We start from the raw sequence: 22,924 nt of genomic DNA, 5'->3' as shown, positions 1-22,924 counted from the left end.
TTATATTATATATTATATTTATATATACAATGGAATATTATTCAACCATAAAAAGGAAGGAAATCCTGCCCTTCATGAAAGGACCTTATGCTAAGTTAAATGGGCCAAACAGTGAAAGACCGATACTGCATGGTATAACTTAAATGTGGAATTTGAAAAACAAATGAGACTCAGGGAAATGCAGAATGGCGGTTGCCAGGGTCTGGAGGGGGTTGCATGGGGAGAGGTTGGTAAAAGGGTACAGACGTTCAGTGATAAGATGAATACGTTCTAAGAATCTAACATATAACACGGTGATACAACTGATCATACTGGCTCAGTGAAATTTTCTAAGAGAGAAGGACGTAAGCATTCTCACATATGCACAGAAGATATGAGGTGATGGGTGTGTAAATTAAGTTGATTGTGAGAATCCCTTCATAATGCCTATGTACATTGAATCATTTGTACATTTTAAATATATCACAATTTTACTTGGCGATTATAGCTCAATAAAACAGGGGGGGGGAATAGAAGCAGATAGAGGAAAAATTGCAATTTTTCCCCACAAAGAGCAGATCATACAGAATAACTTTAATAAAATAATGTCATTGATCAACTGATTTTTTTTCCTCAGCATTCCAAAATTGAACACAGCCCCCCTAAGAAAATGTGGAAAAGATTGTTCCCTCTTCCTGCCCTGTTCTGATTGCTGTTAGTATTTTGAGTTCTTGGGCCCCTTAGCATTTGGCTCTCAGGGCTGACTTGTTCTCCAAGGACTTTCTGGCTGATGGTCATGATTTACACATTATCAGGACCTCTGGCTCCATACAGAATTTGATTTCTTTTAAGTAGCTCTAAAAACAGGCCCTGAAAAAAATAGACTGCCCTGTCCTTGTAAGCTGATACAACCCCCTTGGAAAGCAATTTGGCAATAAAAGTCAAGAGCCATAAAAATGTTCATTTGCCTTAACCAGTCACTCCACTTCTGAGGATTCATCTTAAGGAAATAATTAACAGAAGAAAAAAAAAGATTTTTTAAACGAGGTGTTCATGACAGCAGGGCACTGAGGGATATTACAGTGTATCCTAACTCATTAAAATATGATGTAACAACAACAGTGATAATTAGGGAGAGGTAGGAAGTACACACGATCCACTGGAAGTGAAAACCAGAACATGAGAATAATATGAACTTTATCTCAGGACCCTTGAAGAATGGGTTTTTAAGTGAACAACCTGGGGAAATGTTTTCTCCTCAAATTTCCTTGAATGTTTTTTATAATACAAATTGTAAAATATTGAAAATTAAAAAAGAAAAAGAATTTAAGTACTCTCAGTGCTTCCTGAGTGGATATCAGAGTCAGACATACCTGAGAGCAGGTCCCCACTCTACTTCTCTGGAGTTCTTCTGGCTTGGGGCAGGCAACATGACCTCTCGGAACCTGTTTCCCCATCCAACTATGAGGATGAGAATACCTACTAATACGCATTAGTTCCCTGTTACCTATGTTTATTGTTTTGTCTGCCACCTGTTTTCATATCACTATGGGCACCAAAACACCTAGGACCCGAATCCCAAAGATAATTCAGAGTAAACTGTATTATACCAAATATCCCCAGAAACAAGGCAAAGGGAAGAGTCCTCTGGGAAATTGTAACAGCTTCCACATGGTGAAGATAAGCAGTGCAATCAACTTGAATGTCTGCCAATCTCAGAAAAGGAGAAGGAACCAAGATTCAGGCTCCTTTTTGCTTGTGGACCTCCTGTTGACCCCAGGCTTGCTCAGAGAATTGAGAGTGATGTGAATCTGGGGGACGGCAGTGTTTGTTTCTGTCACACTCAAAACATGGAATTTATTGCCTTGTTGCCAAAAGGGTCACAACATGACTGAATGTGACAAGGTTTTAGTTCTGGATTTATAGGGATGTTGGAGCCTGCTGTCCCCTCCCTACCCTGGGAATTTGATGTTATCCCCAAAGAAAATGAAAAAGGGCATGCTTATGTACTGGAACTAGAGTGAAAATAAATTCTCCTTCCATCCATGTGGTTTGAATAGTAGTTGGTATCCGGAACACCCCACAAGCCTGGTCACAGTGAACTATCCAGGGTGGACATGGAACCCAAACCGTACCTAGCAGAGCCCTTCCCTGGGATTTCCTTGGGAAGTTGTGAGCACAGGTGCTGGCAGTGGCCTTCTTGAGGCTTGCAGAGAATGAGACCTATCAAATTTAAGGAGTCTTTTCTCTACCTGGCACCAAAGTAGCCCAACTCCTACTCATAAGATATTTATCAGTGTCTAGATTGGTGCCTAAATTGATGCACAGATTTTTTTTTTCTTCCCTGCCAATTTTGCCAACTTTCCCTACAACTTTCACCTTGTAGACTGCCTTTGTTGTGGGGTCTCCTTCACAGTCTTGACCATTGGGAGCAGCCCTCTTGTCTGCCTGTCGGTCTGGATTTATTTTCAGTGGTATCTGAGCAAACATTTCCACTCTCATCTTGGATCAGTGATCCACCAGAATACAACTACAGGAATTATTCAGATGTAGAAACACATGTAATTGCTACCACTGCTCAGTGGAAATAGTTATGTCTGTTAAATACCATCTCTGTCTTCTACACTTTTCTTCTATGAATTCTGTGAACTATATTTTATTTGATATTTGTTATAATTGATACTTATCAGATATTTATCTGATAAATTTATATGACAGTTATTTATCATTGTTGATTTCTCACCTGGTATATCTTTGTCAATTTTTATGTATTTTTTAAGATATGTCTTTTGCATGCAGGACTGTTTTTATCTTTAATTTTACCCAATCTGAAAGTCTGTTTCTTAATTTTAACCATTCACATTTATTGTAATCACTTCCATGCTTGGACTTTTCCCAGCCATCCTAATTTGTGTTTCTATTTAGGAAACTTTCTTGGTCTGTTTCTTCTTTCCTTTCTGCACATGTGCACAGATCAGGTTTCCTTAATTCCATTTTTTCCTTTTAACATTTTGGAAGTTATAAATCCAATTTTTATTCACTTTGTGATAACACTCAAATTTTTAGCACAGAGTTTTAAACTTTCATGTTTCTATCTGTGTCAGGCTATCAGCAATCACATTTTCCCCCAAAAGCCATAAGTCTTCATTTACTTATCTCCATTTTCTTAATCCACAATATCTCCAAAAAGATGCTGAGATCATTTGAATCTAGCTCCATATTAATGTTAATTAATTTTATAGAAAATACTGATTTGGGTTTTAAAATAGCTGTCTCCCCTCCAAAGTTTTTTTTATTGTAATATTATTCACATATCATATAATTCACCTTTTTTAAAGTTTACAGTGCAGTGGTGTTTAGTATATTCACAAAACTGAACAACCATCACTACTGTCTAATTCCAGAACATTTTCATCATCCCCCAAAGCCCCTTTATCTGTTATTAACAATAGCTCTTGCAAACTCTTCTGCTTGGTGTCTTTCCTGGTTGTGTCTGCTCCTGGTTCTTTTTCAGTTTATCAGAGACCACTAGTCAGTAACAGGATCACGAGTGGTAAGTTTCTGAACCCTTGAACATCTGAAAATGTCTTCTCCTTGCCCTTTGATAGTAGGGGCAGATGCTTTCATGTCCCCCTGCCAGTCAGGCCAGCTCAGCTGTTCCTGGTCAGTGCCTTAGCAGCTGATCACTGTCTCACCATCCCAAGGCCTCCCTCTTGCTCTTCGTATTCCTTCTTCCCTGAAGCTCTAGAACTGCTTCTTCTCTGCTGGGCAGCCTCCTCTCTGCATTTTGAACTATGATGTGCTCCAAGTTAATCCCATCTGCCGTTCACCATTCAAATATTCCCCATAATTTCTGGTCCACCAGGGATGAATGCCCTTTCCCATTTTCAAATGCTATTTCATGCACACACACACACTCACACACACACCCAACCCACACATCCATTCACGTGTTCCTAGCGCACGTATTCTGCCATTTCTGGGCATTTAGGGTGGAAGTCTGAGATATGTGCTCATTCTCCCTTAACTGCCTAATCTCTTAGGGGTTTGTCAAAATAGCAGAAAATAGCTTCAGGTTTTGGTCAAGGCTTGTCGTCTACTATTCTGCCAAGCACTCAGTACAGATACAGACCCTCAGAGCAGTCAGGGGTTTTCCAAACCCAGGTTTCCAAACCCCCACTTTACAAGTGAGATAGTGGATACCTAGGAAAGTGCAGTATCTTGGCCAAAGATGCAGAGCTATTTAATGATGATGTCTGGACTAGTTTCCATGTCTCCCATTCTCCCCCTGCTGCCCCCTGGATCCTCAGTACACACTCTCACCCCCCTTGCAGGGGAGGCCAGGCCTTTTCCTGGTGGCCGGTCACCCCTCTCCTACCTCAGTGCTGTCATGTCCACAGCTTTTGGAAGAAAAGGACTAAACCTAAATACACCCCCAAATCAATCACTAACTCACTTGGAAGAAAAGAAGAAAAACAAACCAAGAAGACTTGTTCTCCAGATGTCTTATGAAGACCCCCCCCCCCTTCCAAAAAGGGGCACCAAGTGGAAATTGCTGCAGGTGAAGCTTATTAAGTCCTGTGTGACTAACAGACCATAGTCTATTGGTTTGGGGTTTACCTTTTCCTTCTTAGATATGTATGGTTTTTTTTCCCCTGTTTTGATTTGACGGTGTTCCTGTCTATGGACAGCAAAGCTAATGTTAAGGGTTTCAACTAAAGAAATTGTTAGAGGCTTTTGTGAAGATAGTAGATTATTTAAGATTTCTAGAAATATCTGGATCACAGCTTAAAATATTGTAATCACGAAATATTAAGAGTAAACCAGACATGAATGGGAAACATTTTACAAAGTAATTGATATTAAACAGAATAATTTGTGAGAAGTTATACACATCATGTTTCTGTAAACTAACAAAACATGTCATTGTGTCATTGTCTGACCGCCCTCTTTGTCTGACTACACTCCCAAGCTTCATTGTCTGACCGCCCTCTTTGTGTGACTACACTCCCAAGCTTGCCACCAAGCTGGGAAGGGAGAGGCTTGGACTCCACAGTCAAAGGCATCCTGCCGGCCACCTGTTGGGAGGGGAGGGCTCACCATAGGGGAAATTGTCCCCAATCTGGGATCCTCCCAGCTCTGGGTGTCCCAAAGAATTTTAATATAGTCCCTCGTCCACAAGTGTGCGGGCTCTGAGAGATTAATTCATTTCCAGATCAACCAGAATGATAGTTCATTGTTTTACAGTGAAAAGTTCCAGAATCTACTGGTAAAGAACCAGACTGATAGGCTGATGTGTCCCTCTGTGTGTGCCAGGACAGGGGGCGTCTAAAGAGGTGGTCTAAAAGAAATTATGTCAGTCTCCCACAGAGGGCACCACGATCTCACTGACCAGCATCATGGCCCTGTGATAACTCAGGGCACCCACTCTCCATTCCTGACACAGAGCTCTCAGGAAAACTGGCATCCTCTTGTGACATCTTAACCAGTAACATTTTCCAGGTGTCCCTGGGCTCGTCCTGACTGAATTGATGATAGGAAGCCCTCATAAACTTCCCTTGATGTTCTTGTCCCCTTTCCATCATGTGACATGCATCCTTTTCTGATGTTTCTCCAGTGTTCCATCGAGTGTGGGAGTGGGACCCAACAGAGGGAGGTGATTTGTGTTAGGAAGAATGCGGACATCTTTGAAGTCCTGGACCCCTATGAATGTTCCTTCTTGGAGAAACCCCCCAGCCAGCAACCGTGCCACCTCAAGCCTTGTGGGGCCAAATGGTTTAACACAGAATGGAGCATGGTAAGTCATGGTGTTCTTAGTAGAGCTTGCCTTAGTACATCATTCGTTTGCTTTCCTCCCAGAGACATCCAGGGCACCTACTGTGTGCCAGAGTGACCCACTCTAGACTGTCACTTTCAGGGCACCTCTGAATGCAGCCTGCTTGTTGGGAGGCTAGGACCCTCTTGATCTCTAAACTGTACAGACCATCAAGCCATGAATCTCAACCTCAGTGTGCGTAAGAGTCAACTGGGCTCTTGTTTGAAAAGACAGATTCTGGGTCCACTCTAGCTGAGGAATTTGCATTTTGAACAAGCTCTTGAGGTCCCTTGGATGCCGGTGTCCTTGGGCTGCATTTTGAGAAATGCTGCTGCAGCAGATAATGGCTGAAGGGATCCAAGGATGCTCTTGGGAAGACTGCGTCGTGCGGCGGTCTCGAAAAACTCACTGAAGGAATTTCTGTCAGGCCTCGGACACCTGTGTGTGTGTGTACTTTTTTCCTAATCCTGTAGACATTATGGATTGTAGATTATGGGACTGATCCTGTTTTTCTCTTTGAATTGGCCCCTTGGAAACTCAGAACCAAAATTGGGGCCCATCTCTAGGAGAGAGTTGATCCGACCTTACAGAGTGGATTTTGTATGCCAGTGTGCCCCGGCTTTTCCCTCTCTTTCCTATTTTTACCTTCTTTTTTGCTCCACTCATCTTACCTCTTTTTCCTTAAATCTTACAAACCATTAAATATTTCTTAAGACCCCTGAAATCTTTTCTGTGAGAGGGGAGGGTAATGTGTAAATGAGGAGACAGAGAAAGAGTTAATTAAGGAACAAAATTAGGGAAGTAGGTAATTAAGGAACAGAATGGGAAAGGATGCAAATAAGAATAAAAAAATCTTTTTTCAAAAAATTCCTAAAATAGAAAACTGCCTAAGGCGGCACTGCTGGTGATACAATGCGAGGACACGAGAGGGGGCGGCAGAAGGTTCATTCTGCCTTTTGTCCCTGAGGATCATCAAGCAGGGCCCATAGGTGAGGCCAGAATAGAGGCCAAAGCCTTCCTCAGAATCATGCAAAGGGGATAAAGAGGATTTTGCTTATGAAATATATGTATAAAAGCTGTATGTCTGCTCTAGTGATAACAGCCTTTGGGCACTGGGTAAACCACACCTCAGAGGAAAATGGGAACAAAGCAGGTGTTGAGTTTGAAAGGTGTTTTGTCGACTTCCGGGAAATGGAATTCAATCATTTTGATGTTGGCCACAGCCTTTGAGAATGCAGAACAGATCACTATATTATTTTGCCTTTCGGTTTGGGGGGGGTAGAAAGGGCCAGAGTTCACCAGGCCAGTCAGAAGAGAGGGACTCCCAAAACACCTGGCTGGAAATAACCCAGATATGCCTCCATAGGTCGGTGGGTAAACAAATTGTGGTATACCCCAAACCACAGGAGAGCACTCAGCAACAAAAGGAAATGAGCTGACATGGTCGAACTTCATATGCACTTTACTAAGTGAGAGAAAGACCCCAAAGTTATATATGGTATGATCCCATTCATATATTCTGAAAAAGAGGCCACCCCATGGGCAGAGACCACATCGGTGATGGCCAGAGGGTGGGGTGGGACGCGTCTCGCTACAGAGGGGCGCCACAAGAGTGTCTGCATGTTTGACGAAACTCTTGGATCTTATTTGCAGCAGGAAATACACAATTCAGTGAACTTGTTGGAAAAGAACTGTGCGCCATCACAAAAAGTGACTTTTTCTGTATGTAAATTGAAAACAAATACACTAAAGAAAATATGAAATAAATGATTATGACAACAGCAAAGACAGTGATGGAAGCAAGATCTCTTTGAATATGTCTCGTTTTATAAATTTGAGTTTCAAGCCAAGTAAAATTATATTTAGATAATTCTAAAACAAAATTAAATTTGAGAGAAGCAACCCCTAAAAATTGGAAAATATAATGAAACAAATTAACCTAACCACATACCCAGTTGACAACATGGGCACGATTGCCAGGTGGCTTTAAAATGCATTACTTTGGGGCACGTGGATGGCTCAGTCTGTTAGGCATCCAAATCTTGATCTCAGCTCAGGTCTTGATCTCAGGGTCATGAGTTCAAAGCCCTGGTTGGGCTCTGCACCCAGGCTACTGGTTGGGTTCCAGTAGTGGAGCCTACTGAAAAACAAACAAACAAAAGCAAAACAAAAAAACAGTAATTTGACTGTCCATCCCTATGGACCAAGAGAATTGTCAGAAAATGTTGACACTGTTTGCAGGGATCATATTTCTAGTGGGAGTGTTGTAATTATAATTGGAGATAGTTGGGTGGATAGTGTGTGATAAAGTAAACAAGTAATTTACTTTATGATAATATATATAATAGTTTATATGATAATATGGTAGTGTCTTTCCATTTTCCCCAGTATCCATGAGAAACAGGATTCTCAAATTAGGAGAATGCGACCAGGTGAGATAGAAGAGGTTTAAGTGAAAATCCTGTTTTTCTGAATTTGAATTAGAAACATCAGTATGAACTCACAAATTATCCTTAAAAAAAAAAAAAAAAACCACAAAACGATTTCCCAGTTTTACCCATTTACCCATTGAAAGAGCCTAGAAACAATGGCCAACCCAGTAGCGAAGGGCATGTCTATCAGCCAACGTGTGGTTTCAAAATACCATTCTTCCCTAAAAGCAACCAAGAGTTCTTAGAGAAGAGCTGATTCCAGGTTTGGGACCAAATACATACAAATTAGATTAGAGTATCTTTTTTACTCCAGGCAGCAAGGAAGTTCTCACAGACAATTTAGCTCTTGCCCAAAGGACTCAAGAACCAAGTATTAGGGTCTCAGACTAGCCACTGAGGAGACATCAGTGAACATCAGTAAAGATAGTAATTGCCATAGATTGAATGAAATACATCCTATGTGTTTAAACCCATCCATTTATAATAAGTGTATAATAATAATAAAATCAATTAGAGGATCCTCCATTAGGGAAACTCTCTCATTGTTCTGAAGACTGGGAAATAAAGGAAAGTAATCAAGCATTTACCCTGTCATTCCTAAATAACTTGCACCACTGGGTGTACCAGAGAGCAAATCTAGGTAGGGATAGGGGCAGGGAGGATATTCGTTTCCTAGCTAATAAAAGCAGCAGCAATGATAGAGTTTTGCCACTATTCTTTGGCTACAAGTGAAATAATGGATCTAGACATGACATATAAGTGGCTGCAGACAGCCCCAAAACAGAGATAACCACATGCATCCAATGAAGCAGAAAAAACCAAACCTGCACCTATGAGGGCCTCTTCTACACCCAACTTCCAATTTACAGGAAATGCAGGGAACAGAGAATGATGTTAAACTGTGCAACGCAGATGCCGTCAGCAAAATCCCGACTATGGGCAACTACAGGACAGGTGTCCGTTCCTCCTGACAATAAAGTACAATGTGCAGTGCGGGGAGGGCAAGGGGGTGAACCTGTGGATTCGAAAGTGTCCAAAAAGGTCTGTTTACCAACTGCAATGTGGGGGCCTGATGTGGATCCTGATTTACAAAACAAAGCAAACCAAAAAAAGTATTAAAAACTTGAGATTCACAGGAGATGTGGAAATGGGAACTCTGAATGTATTTTTGAAGATAACTTGATTTTTTTGAAGATATCAAAAGATAATTTTTGATATGATTAAAAGATGATCCAAAGGTAATTTTGAAGATAATGTAATTTTGAAGATAATTTTGAAAACCTATTGTTAATTTCCAGGTGTAATGATAACTGTTGTGTTAACTTTTGAAAAGAGTTTTGTCTTTTAGAGTGACAAACTGAAATGTGATAGAAGTGATGTGTTGTCTAGATTTGCCTCAAAACAGGAGTGGAGTGGAGTGGAGTGGAGTGGATTCAGGCAGGGTATAGATGGGACACAAATGGCCCTGACTTAATGGTTGTTGACGCTGGTTGATGCATGAGAGTTTGTTTTCGTATTTAGTCTGCTTGTGAAGATATTTGAAATTTCCCAGTATCTGCCGCTCCAGTGTGCTGAGCGAACGGACGGCCAAAAACCCACCTCTCCCCTTTTGTCACCATGCAGTGCTCCAAGAGCTGCCAGGGTGGCTTCCGGGTCCGCGAAGTACGCTGCCTGTCAGATGACATGACCATAAGCAATCTCTGTGACCCGCAGTTGAAACCAGAAGAGAAAGAATCCTGTAACCCTCAGGACTGTGTCCCTGAAGTTGGTAAGTAGGGATTCCTATCTCAGAGAGAAGGTACATCCTTCTTAAACCCCAGCGGGTTCCCTGGTATCAAAATGCCAAGCCCATCTGGGTCTCCCTGTGACCTTGTGCACAGTCACGGGGTTCCAGGGGTCAAAATACTCTCAGTGTGGTAAGTTTCATAGTTTAAGATGACTGTTCTGGGTGATGATCCAAGCCACCCTCTAAACTTAAGCGCAAATTGATAAAAACGGTAATGATTTCAGAGATTGGGTTCCATTATCTTTAAGGCTGAAGTAGTGAGATTTCAACTTGGAATTGTAGATGCAGAACAGTGGAAGGAAGAAAATTAGTAAGAAAGGTCTAAACCTATTTAGAAGAAAAATGTTAAATAATCATTTAAAATAAGAAAAACTTGGTATAGAACATACTAAGAAATGTGAATGGACAGAGAGACTAACTATTCATGGATGGGAACACTCAGTACTGTAAAGAGGGGGCACCTGGCTGGCTCAGTCCGTGAACCATGCAGCTCTTTATCTTGGGGTCATGAGTTCAATCCCTATGGTGGGTGTAGAGATTACTTAAAGAATAAAATCGTTAAAAAAAAAATTCTATAAAGAGGATAAAAGAAGGCTCATGAGGCTCAACATACAAAATGCTTAAATATATTGCCTTACATATATTGAACACATTATAAAATACAGAAATTAAAAGTATATACTGAGTCGGGAAGAGACAGGGGTAGGAGTGTTACAATACATAATTCTGATATACAAGGGAAGTGAATTATGATAAAGGCCTAATTTTAAAAATTTTATTTATTTGAGTAAGAGAATGCACATACATGAGCAGTGGGGGAGGGGCAGACATAGAGGGAGAAGCAAAGTCCTTGCTGACCAGAGAACCTGATGTGGGTGGGGATTGATCCCAGGACCCTGGAATCATGCATGACCTGAGCCAAAGGCAGAGGCTTAACCAACTGAGCCACCCAGGTGCCTAATAAAAGCCTAATGGTAAGGAATTGGGGAGAGGAGAGACTTCCCTCTTTGAATAGATTCAAAGATCTATTTGAAAAAAACAAAGCAAAACACTTTAAATCTTGCTTTATGCCATATATAAACATAAATGCCTAAAGGATTAAAGACCCTTGCATAGAAAACACACTGAAAAAATACCAGAAAAATATATATCTTGGGGTTAGTTAAGGCTTTGTAAGCTAGACACAAAACTCAGAGGCCTTATTGCTGAATATAAAAACATAACATAAGAAATTAAAAACTTTCGTCCTGTTAAGTACAGTGGATTAGTCAAGGTTCTCTAGAATGGATGGGTGGATGGATACGTGAGTAGGTAGATGATAGATAGATAGATAATGACTAATTTGTCATAATTTATTATATAGATAGGTAATGAATTATGACAACTTGGTTCACACGAACATAGAAGCAGAGAAGTCCTACAACCTACCAGTCGCGAGCTAGCGACTCAGGAAACCTGCTGGTGTAATTCAATCTGAGTCTCCAAGGCCTGAGAACCAGGGGGGGGCTGATGGTGTAAATTTCAGCCCCAGGGGCAGGAGAAGATGACATGAAATGTATAGCTCAAGCCTGAGGCAGGAAAGGGGCAAATTCCTCCTTCCTCTGTTTGATGTTCTATTTAGGAGGCCCTGAGTGAGGGAGGCCCATCTCCCCTGGGGAGGGCCACCTGGTTTACTGGGCCCATCAGTTCAAATGCTGACCCCATCCAGAAACACCCTCCCAGACACACCTGGAAATCATGTATCATCTGGGCTCTCAATCCCGGGTAAAGTTGATACATAAAATTAACCATCAGACACATCATAGTCCAAGTTGGAAGAAAAGAAGAAAGCAAAAGAGAGGGAGAATGAGCAATAATTGTGAGAAAAATGTGAAACATACATTATTGGAATGTGATACAATCAATATAAGAAGAAAACATCCAGCCGGGAGCCAGGAGGAGGAAATAGTGAGAGAAGTTACAATTCATGCACACAGACGTGTTCCATCTAGTTGTCCCCTCCATTGACTTATTTACATTGGCACCAATAATTAGAACTTGATTTAAATGTGGATCCCAATTGTTATGTACATAGTTTTTAGAAGGGTATACTGTAATGCAACACTGGAAAGAAACATATATAAAGTCGTCTCTTCGCCTCTGGCCAGGGCAAGATAATTAAAGATAGTCAAAATTACCAGAACCTTAGAATTGATTGTACAATTTGCAGAGCTAGGAGTGATTAGTATAACCAGCTCCTCTGTTCTGGAGAGCCGTCACTCGGCTGCCAAACAGTTTTCTAACTAATATGACGTGAGAGAAACTGTTTATGAGTCTGCTTCTGTCTTCTCCGTTTGTCTATGGTGTCTTCTCTAGGAGAAGGAAAGAAACTACTTAGCTTCCAACTACAGAAAAGTCAATTAAGGAAAAAAGGGAAACAATGGGATTAACAAAATAGAAATCGTAAGCAAAACCTTGGTATTGTTTGGTATGCTTTAGGTTTATACCATCAGAGCCAAAGGTACTAAAAATGTCTAGGCTGCGAGTGGGAGTTAAAAGCTCAAAGTGTATCCCAGACAGTTGCTCCCCCAACAATCTCTATGGACTCAGAAAGTGACCGGGGCTCAGGTGCACATTTGATTATAATGCTAAAGAAGAAAATCAGACTGTTATCAGTTTTTTTTTTTTAACCTACATACATTTTTATAATCTTTCATGTAATTCCAAAGAGACATTACTAAATCCTCTTACAACTGATAGTATCTTAGAATCAAATAAATGCCATTCAAGCTGAGTTAAATCCCTGATATACATAGAACTCACTCAAATTAGTTGAAAAAAGAAAACAAAAAGAACCACTGTTCCTCCGTACCTTCTCCTCAGTCTTGCTATGAACCAAAAAGACAAGCCGTCCAGGGTTATAAAGAATGAAGGGTGGAAACAAACATTATGGAAGAGGCTGAGTTGGTAACCAGCCTCACTAGTAAATAAAAAGGCAAATTTTAAAAATAAGGGCAGTTTGTGTTTTTCCATAAGACTAGAAAACTTTTCTATAAAAAACAGGATAGCATTCATTGTTGGCAAAGTTGTGAGGGGAAAAGTCAGGTTCCTGTTTGTAACTGAGTGTAATCTTTTTAGAGAACTTTGGCAATATTGCTCAATATATAAAGTATTTGGTATGTCAGTAACTCCACTTCTAGAAACATATACTAAAGATAGCCTCTCAAAATTGTACAGATATACATATACACGAAGAATAGGGCTCAGTAAATTGTGTAGAATTAATAAATGAATGAACAGTAGAATTTCTTGTAACTCATAAAAATTGAAAGCAGTTACATTTCTACCAGGAGAAGGAAATGGTTAGTTATGTTACTGTACACAGGATAGAACTGACGTCCTAAAAAGAATGTGGTGAAGCTGAATGTTATGATACATAAATGTATTCAGTGGATTTGTCAGTAATGTCAAGAAGCAAGCAGGTAAAATTCGGTTACTTTCCAAGTTAGTCTGTAAATTCAAGCGATGTTATTCAAAATCTAGACAGGGCTTTCCATTGAAAAATCAGACAGATTGTGTCTGAAGTTTACATAAAAGATCATGGGCAAAGTCCCAATAATGGCCAAAGTAATTTTGATAACGAACAATGTTGGGAAATGTATCCTTCATGTATCAGGACATATTGCACAGATAGACAAACTGATGGAACAGTACAGAGTGCCCACAAATAAATCTGAGCATGGTATGGTGTATGATACATGGTCAAGGTTAACAGTGTGAGTCTGGGGAGGAAACGTGAACATTCAGGGAGTGGTGATGAGATGATTGTTTATCTGTATAGGAAAAAACTAGATTGGATTCCTACTTATCAACACACACACACACACACACACACACACACAATTCCTGGTGATGTGAAGAGAAATTCTTTTTAACTCTTAGAAGAGAATATGGGGAAATAGGCACATTAGTGTAGGGAAGGATTTCGTAAATGAGAAACGCAAGTACCAAACCACCAAGAAAAATATTATTATAACATCTATTATATTAAAAATAAACTCTTTTAAACAAGTAACACTGAAGCAAAGAAAAGCCACAGGTGTGGAGAAGATATTTGCAACACATCTAACGTATTGGGGATCGGGACCATTACATGTCAAGAATTTCCAAGAATCATTTGTTTTAAGTCAACTAAATTAGCAAGGGATAGGAAAAGCAATTTGCCAAAAAGGAAACTCAGGCGGCAAATACACATGAGATTATGTGTGCAAAAAAAGTAAAACATGCAGCATAAGCAAAAGCATTCTGTACCACTGACAAAAATATAAATAGTTGCACCAACCCCCTTCAGAGAGCAATCCAGTGAGAGCCAGTAGGGTTGTCTACATACCTTATACCCAAGCAAGACCCAGAGAGGGCATGTGTAATGGCTGTGCAAAGGAGCAACGTTGGCAATAGTAAAAAACTGAAAACAGCTAAACTGTCGTGTGGATGCGAAATGGATCCTTAAGTTGTGGAATGTAGATGGGTACCATTCAGTAATGAAAATGAACTCCCCCTAGAGCAGTCCGTAAACTGAACGAATCACGCCAAGTCAGCGTTGCCAAGGAATATATATAATCTGCATAAAAAAAACGTTTTTTTTTTTCTGAAGTTGAAATGCCACCTAGTGATTAGGATACCAGCGTTTACAGTTCAGGTATACAGACAGGGTTGGGGATAATAAACACCCCATGTGGGGCTTGATTACCTTGCGAGGGAGGAGAAAGGGGGGGGTCACCGAGTGAACTCTGGAAATTGCGTCTATGCGGGTGAGCAGCGAGACCACAGTGCACTGAATTATATTCTCTATACCTCATCCTGTCACCATGTTTAAAAGACAAGAAGAAGGGCAGCTCTTGGCCCAGCCTCCACCTCCCTTAGGTAATAAAGCAGGACCAGTAGGGAAACCGCATCCCCGCGCGCCTTCTCCGCCCATGGGCCCCTGCTGGCGCTGTGCTCAGAGGGTCTTTTCTGTTCTCTGTTGCTGCAGATGAAAACTGCAAGGACAGGTACTACAACTGCAACGTGGTGGTCCAGGCGCGACTCTGCGTCTACAACTACTACAAGACCGCCTGTTGTGCCTCCTGCACCCGCGTGGCCAACAGGCAGGCGGGCTTCCTGGGGAGCAGATAACAGCCCCGCCCCCACGTGGCAGCAGGGGAGCGGGTCAGGGAGGCGCGGGGAGCCCTGGGGCCAGGGGCTCCCGGTACCACCCTCCCCTACCCCGCCCTGCTGCCAGCGGGCGTAGTCTTCACTCCACCTGCTGCAGAGCGCATCCATGTGGTGCCCTGGGGCCAAGCCACGGTTGTCCTTTAGCATCGCCTTAAACCGAGGATCCCTGCGTGGGAACCCTGGCACGTGGTACTGTGCTCTCTGAAACCTAAGCGGTGGGGGTGCTTGGAGCTCTCCGTCAACTCCCCTTCCAGCACTTTCTAAGTCAGCAGGTGGGCCCTAATGGCGCACTGCCTCGTCCGTGGTGCTTCTGGCCTTTTCAACATTGGGGTCCCTTGGAGAGTCCAAGAGGTGGGTCCCACCCCGGAGCCCTGCGGAGCCTCGCTGAGACACCTGCTTCCCACTGTTACCTCAACCCCATGGTGCCTATTTTCATGCTCGAAGACATTACGCTTTTTCCTGCCTTGTGACACAAATTATCTCCTGTCAAATAGTGCTTTCTTATTTCGCAGGTGTATTCACAGATAATAGATCGTTAGCGGCTCACAAAGCCCCAGAATGGGAGCCAGGGACTGAATCACTATCCCCACTTTACTGACAAGGAAACGGAGACCTGATTTAAGGAATTGACCTGCCCGGTATATTGACCTGTTGGGTGGCAGGGTTGAGTCTGACCACACAACTCACCCGCCCAGAAGCCTTAGGTCTTCATTTCAGACCAAGCGACTAAGAAATTTCCCACTCAGCAATCAGAGCCCAGCTCTAGAATTCTTTCCTCTGGCCAGCGGTCAAGAGGGTCCCCGTAGGACTCCGTTGTTTTACCATATTTCTTTCTGTTTATGTCTTCCTGGACAAGGTCACAGATACTGGTTACAGGACTCTGTGCAGGTTTTGTTAAACCCCTTCCTTAAAGGAATTGTCCTTGACACAAAAAGCCTTTGGGGTAGCAAGTCTGATTCTGTTCATTCCCCAATGATATGTGCCCCCTAGGGAACTGCACGCCAGGGGCCCTCTGGCCACAGAACCTGTCCGGTCTCCGTGCTCTGGGCTCTCTCAGGCCCACAGCCCCCTTCCCTGGGCTGTGCGCCACACAGTGGAACGTCTAACCGACCTGTCTCAGTATAAAACCTGTGTTTATATTAGAAAGAGTTTCCCTTTGGTTTTTCCAAGTTGCTTTATGGATTTCTGTTTGTGATTTCTCATTCCTCCCACTGCCTCCACCCCCCTCCCCCCCGCCACTATGACTCGTGACCTATATCCCACAGTCCCAGACTCAGCCCTAAGATCTGCATTCATGCCACTAGCTATTGGGGGTTTGGGGGGAATGGGCTCCTCCAGTGACAGCCACAGTGGCTGGGTCTTCCCCAGTGCCCTTCACCTAACTGCATTCCGGGGGCCTCGGGGCACAAGGGGGATAAAGTGCACATTGAAAGGCAAACGATCTGAAAAGCCAATTAAAAGGAAAGAGTAGGGGTGTGTGTGTGTGTGTGTGTGTGTGTATGTATACACACACCCCTACTCTGTATGTATACACAGACACACACACACACATACAGTTGACTCTTGAACAACATGGGGGTTCAGGATGCAAACCACCCCCTGCAGAGATGAAAATCCATGTATAACTTTTGACCCCCCAGAAACTTAGCTCCTAACAGCCTGCTATTGATTGAAAACCTTACCAAGGACATAATCAATCAATACATATTTTTATATGTCATACGTATTAGATAGTGTATTCTTAAAGTAAGCTAGACAAAGGAAATGTCATGAAGAAAATCACAAGGAAAAGAAAATACAGGTACAGGGCTCTGCGGTATTTATCAGAAAAAAAATCTCTATATACGTGGGACCCATGCAGTTCAAACCCATGTTGTTCAAGGGTGATTATATATATATATATATATATATATATGCATTCTTTCACCAATTAAGAAAAGATTGCCAATTAAGAAAATTAAGGAAACTATCAGGCTAAACAAGTTGTAAGCATGCAGGAAATCTGCCCTATTTAGTCCTAGGTCAATTTCTCTTCTAAAGCATGCCTCGATTCTTAGTAACAGAGTTTCCTCTGTGAAGCCTTTAACCCCAAAACCTGCTAATTTGATGATGCTTGAAGGTTCTGGGAGGAGTCGCGCCGGCCTAATCTGACACACTGGGTTTGGTTCTCACTACCCTTGGCTTTCAGAAATTCTATCTGGCCTTTACATGGCTGTTCTCTTGCCAGAGAGCTAGGTTCTTGTCTCAGTGAGTTGAAGAATGAATCTCTCTGAAAGAGGAGTGGGTAAAGCAACACAGTTCTCTTAAGCAAGGGTACAGAGTAAAGCTCTTAGCAGCAAGAGGGGTCTGGCCAGGGTTGTTAACATTGGGCCTCCGCTCACTGTTTATTTTTTTTTTTTTTAGAACTGACCAGGGAGCTAGTGGCCTTATCAGTCTTGTGACATCTTGGTTCACATAAGGACTAGTTGTAACATCTTTAGTGGCTTACTTGTTTAGGGTCAGGTTTTTCTTTGTTGGTCACAGGTGACAGTCATAAAAGAAAGAGTCCTGCCTCCCTACCCCCCAGGCAGGGTGGTCTGGTGTGTTCCCTTATCTCTGGTTTCCTTACATACACACACACACACACACACACACACACACGCGCACACACACACACACACGCAATTAGGGGATTTCAGTGAGCCAGATCACAAAGCCCCCTCCCTCTCTCTCCCTACCTAGCCCCGCCCATCCCGTACTCATTCTTCTCTTGGAGAGCACAGCCACCATTTTGCAAAAGCACGCCCATCTCTTCTCCTTTGTACACAGCACAACTTGTGCAATATGGCAGAGACCCTGATTCCCTTGCCCACCAAGCACAAAAAGACCAGAGAATCCAAATGGGTGGTTTCTGTCCCATGCTCTCTCTCTCTCTCTCACCACCTACTTCTGCCTTTTGCCACAAGAGAAGAGTTACTTCTATGTAGCTGCTCTCAGATCTTACTGAATAAGCCACTCATTTGAAGGATTCCTTGGAGGAGGTTTTCTTAACATGCTGAAGGGAGGAACAAGATCAGTGGGAGCAGAGAAAGGCTGATTTTGGCTCACATTGAGGGAAAACCTTGAGTCGTCCAGCCTGCCCAACAGAGGTTTGGGCCACCCTACATGGGCAATGGCTGTGTCTGAAAGGGGACGTCTTCATCCAGTAGGAGTTCAGCATCCTGGGTCCTTCCAACTCAGGGTTCTCATGATGACTCTGTCAATGCTGGCTTGGTCTCTTTGTCATCTCTTTGTGCTCTGTGGCCCCCAAATGTTACCCAACAGTTGTTTAAAAAGGACAAGATCTTCCATGAGAACGCCCATCCCGCCAATGGTGGAACTGAGTCAGAGCAAATGCGTTTGTGTGTCTTTGGGAGGAAAATGTACCCAAACTAAGGGTCTTTTTTTCTCTTCCAACAAATAGTAGAGCTGTTCTTGGATTCCATTCATCTCTGGAAAGGCTATAAATTGCTAGAACAGGCATTTTAATGACTTATCTGTCTTCGAAATCCAGTTTCTGCTGACTTCCTGGTTTGTTATGTCAACATCTAAATGCCTTTGTCCTTCGCACAACACGTCTGAGAAAGTCCCTCGGTGTTCCCATTGGAGGAATGCTCACCTTCTGACGACTCTCCCCACAGAGATGCCTCTTTCTCCCTTCCTCCGCACCCTTTCTTTGCCATGATCTACCATCTGTTTTTCAATCCCCCTCCATGTTCCCTTAACCGGACACTTCCAGAATTGGAAGTTACATTTTAAGGCTGTTTTTCTTTTTTCTGTGTCCTGGATCACCTCATTCCAGACTCCAGATTTTAAAACTTGATGAACTGAAGGTGTTACCTGTTTTTTCACAAAAGTCAACAAACTCCAAGAAGAAAGAGTTGGCTATTTTACTTGCACTTATTGGGAAAGGAAAGCATGCCCCTTGCACCCCAGATAAAGGTAATTCAGTGAGCTCCAGCCTCCCAACCCTCACTGGGACTCACATTTTTCCCCCATTTACTGTGGTAAAGCAAGCTTGTAAACCCGGCGGCCACTAGAGGGAGTCGGGAGTCCTCTGAGTTCATTAACGGTGGGTCTGGGACAGCTGCACTTTGGCAGAGAAATCCAGATAATACTAGTATCTTCTTAAACCTTCTTGGTTCTCTCTCTCTCTCTCTTTCTTTTTTTAACTGAGGCATTTCAGAATTTGAATGTGGACTTCCTAATGTAGAAGGCATAAATATAAGTGGCAAAAAGAAATATGGCTTTCCTTAAAACAGGCTAAAAAAAAAAATCAAACCTGGAAGAACCTGTATCAGCCTGGCAGGTGGAGGCCAACAGTTGATGCTTGCCATAGAAAACATCCTTAATACGGTTCTGATGGGAAGTTGAACACCTTACTGATGAAACGTGGAGGCTGTGAAATTAGGGACAGTGAGGGTTCAGGATCCAAAGAGATCTGGGAGACTAGACCAAAACCCAGATCTTAGGAATTCACCAGGAAGCAACCTAAGTCTAGCTTTGGAATTAAAACAAAAACAAAACTACCAATACGAGGTGGAGATGTAAGAGTTTCAGTGGGCTCAGCTCAGTGTGAGTTAAGGAAGTGGGATGGAAACACTCCAAATCTCTCTCTCTCTCTCTCTCTCTCTCTCTCTCTCACACACACACACACACACACACACACACAATGAGGTACTTGGGCTACCTGAGGAGAAAACATTAGGGAGGGTCCTGCCACACTGGGGTTGTGATTGCTGAAACCACACTTGAAGAACACTGGTGCTGGGTAGCCTTCAGATTAGCACGCCCAATCCTGAGGAGGGGCTGTCGAGAGTTAGAAACGGTGGAGAGGACTTCGTAATTAGCCTGGAGAGGAAGAGGGGTGGGCCGGCACTCTGAGATGGGCTAGCGCTATGAGAGCAACCCTGAGGCCAGGAAATAAAAGCTACAGGGAGACAGACTTTAGCTCCTACAGAAGAACCAACTTTCCACAGGTGAAAGCCCCTGAAGGTAGAGGGCTGTCCAGTCCCTGATGGTCTCAGTGGAACTACAATAACCATTCATCAGAGGTGCTGGAAAGGGGAGTCAAGCACCCAGCTGAGGCAATATGACTTAGAAGGTCCCTTCTGAGTCTAGGCTTTAGTGACTCTGTCAGTAGAACAGCTTTGAGTGATTTGCCTCATCTGAGCCACTTCCCATTTCTGTGTCCGCCATTTTGATCCCAGTGTTGCACCCCTTACCTGAGGTGGATGGGGCCTCAAACCTCAGAACCACTAGCAGCTTGGCCAGAGCTGTCCTGTTGGGTCCTGCTTTGTGGACAAGTAACCTAGCATCCCGATGGCTAGTTCCCTGCCCAGGGTCACACATTTAATGAGCAGTAGCTGGACTAGACTAGACCCTCTAAATACCTTCTCTGTTTCTCAACTCACCTTGCTTTGCCGCACCTTTACTGGAGCAAAGTCATTTTCTCCACCCCGAACCATCCCATACTCCTGGTTCTCTTCGGTGGGTAACAGAGAGTTCCACTGATGTGCTGAGGAAGGGCGCCCACAAGAGAGTGGAAAGTTCCAGGTGAGTTTCTCAGCATCTTCCGGAAGTTGAACCCTTTGCCTCATGAGAGGAAACCCGTTCTGTTACATAAACTAATTTCCAGCTCCTTGACCCCCAGTTCAGTTTGACAGAAGGATATACTTTGTTATAAGTTATTATTTTGTTCTTTGTAAATACAAGATGTTTATAGGAAATGTGTATTCTGAACTCTATGGGCAGAATGAGTCACTACACAAAAGTAGTTCTATTATTTAGAATATGTTAATTTTAAAGGGACCTAATAGGTATTTATTTACATATACAATCCACATTTGTGTAAAATCATTTGGTCCTACTAACCCAGCTTCCTGCAAAGTTGCGACATGACGTCCTATTCTGAGGTCATAGTTATGATTTAGTATACTGACTAGCCAAATTATTTGGGTTTCAATATCGAATATAAATCACTCTGCTTTCCGACTCATTCAGGGGCTCTTAGTCCTGGCCTTGTACCTGAAACAGGTCTTTCTGCCTCGCCAGCTTTTCATCTTACATATTATGTTTGCTCATGCACTCTGCCTTCTTGTTATACCTTAGTTGGAGAAGGATATAAGGGTCTTCTTTTCATCCCTTCTCTTTGTCTTGCCGTCATCATAGACTCACCAACACTGTTACTCGGGAGGCCTGGTCAGAGCCATGGGTGAGGCAGGGTCTGTGGCGGTGGGGGGGTGCGCCCCGCTGGGACTGCTGGGGTGGGGGCTCTGGGTTGTCCTGTCACCTGCACAACCAGGAGCAAGAAACTTACTAAATACGCCACTGCCTCCATGTCACCCTTAGAGCGTTAAATTATTGTTGAAGGAGGTCGGGTGGGGGTCGAAGGTGAATTCTGTGAGTAAATGCGATCTGTTTTCTCTTTAGCAAAACGACAACTATTTTTGTGTATGACTAATTTATTTTTATGATTGTAAAAATACAATAAACTGGTTAAAAGATCTGTGCTGTAAACATGTCTGTGTTTTTTTGGGCCTTATTCCATTTCTACACACGTGGCTTCAGACAACCCCCTCTGTAAAGAACCAAGGCCTTTAGAGGTCAGGTGGCTTGTGAGACTGGCTGTGAGTTCTGCACATTGTGGGGGCCACTGGAGAACAGAGAGAACGCCTTCCCTACGAGGGATGTTAGGCTTTAGGCTGCTTTATCTTTACGGCTGGCTCTCAACATAGACTATACGTTGAAACACCTGAGGAGCTTAGGATAAGCTATTCAGGGACACCTGGGTGGTTCAGTTGGTTAAGCAATGGCCTTCAGCTCAGGTCATGATCCCAGGGTTGTGGGATAGACCCCTGCATCAGGCTCCCTGCTCAGAGGGGAGTCTGCTTTTTCCTTTCCTTCTGCCACTGAACCTGCTTGTGCTCTCGTGCTCTCCTTCTATCAAACAAATAAATGAAAAAAAAAAAAAGCTATTCAGGTGCATGCAGAACCCCCAGGAATGCCCAACTCCAGATACTTCCTTCAACCTTCCCCAGGAGGCAGCAAAGGTTGGGACCCACTGTGCCGATTCAATGTGGCCCCAGTCTCTTCAACCGAGTAAAACTTCTTCCAACTCCCCTCAGGCTGATTTCACCTTGGACTTGAGGTTAGCAAAGTGTTTGAAAAAATCTTTCAGGCTATCTTGGTGCTTAATAAGGTCCTAGTGCCCACTGAATGCCATCCTGCACAGGAAACATCTTGGGTGGTGTCTGCCCTTGACGGTGTCCTGCGTAGTGTTCTATCCATAACTCTCTCTCTCTCTCTCTTTTTTTTTTTTTTTTAAGATTTTATTTATTTATTTGACAGACAGAGATCACAAGAAAGCAGAGAGTCAGGCAGAGAAAGAGGGGGAAGTAGGCTCCCCACCGAGCAGAGAGCCTGATGTGAGGCTCGATCCCAGGACCCTGGGATCATGAGCTGAGCAGAAGGCAGAGATTTAGCCCACTGAACTGCCCAGGCGCCCCTCCATCTATAACTCTTTGAAACTCATTTCTATGCCTAAAATGTGCTTCCCACCCACCTTCTCTGCTTGGAAAATCTCCACACAGTCTCTTTTCTTTTTGATGGTGGTAAAAGTCACTTAACATAAAATTCACTATTTTAGTGATTTTGAAGCGTGCAGAGCAGTGGTATTTAGTACATTCCAGCCATCACTGG

The 22,924-nt window shown here is 43.0% G+C and overlaps 1 protein-coding gene across 3 annotated transcripts in view; it reads left to right on the top strand.

Annotated features, from left to right (window-relative positions):
- The window catches only part of THSD4 (thrombospondin type 1 domain containing 4), a 556,226-nt gene extending 539,875 nt beyond the window's left edge, over positions 1-16,351 (top strand). For all 3 annotated transcript variants that reach the window (XM_082733853.1, XM_082733854.1, XM_082733855.1), the window contains 3 exons: positions 5,597-5,776; positions 9,850-9,994; positions 15,024-16,351. In XM_082733853.1, coding sequence (XP_082589979.1) covers positions 5,597-5,776; positions 9,850-9,994; positions 15,024-15,166 — 468 coding nt within the window. In that variant the 3' untranslated portion in view covers positions 15,167-16,351. The remainder of the gene's footprint in view (positions 1-5,596; positions 5,777-9,849; positions 9,995-15,023) is intronic.
- Positions 16,352-22,924: the final 6,573 nt, after the last annotated feature.

The sequence above is a fragment of the Mustela nivalis genome (genome assembly GCF_964662115.1).
Source record: "Mustela nivalis genome assembly, chromosome: 6".
Classification (NCBI taxonomy): Eukaryota; Metazoa; Chordata; class Mammalia; order Carnivora; family Mustelidae; genus Mustela; species Mustela nivalis.
This window is presented reverse-complemented; position numbering and strand designations above follow the sequence as displayed.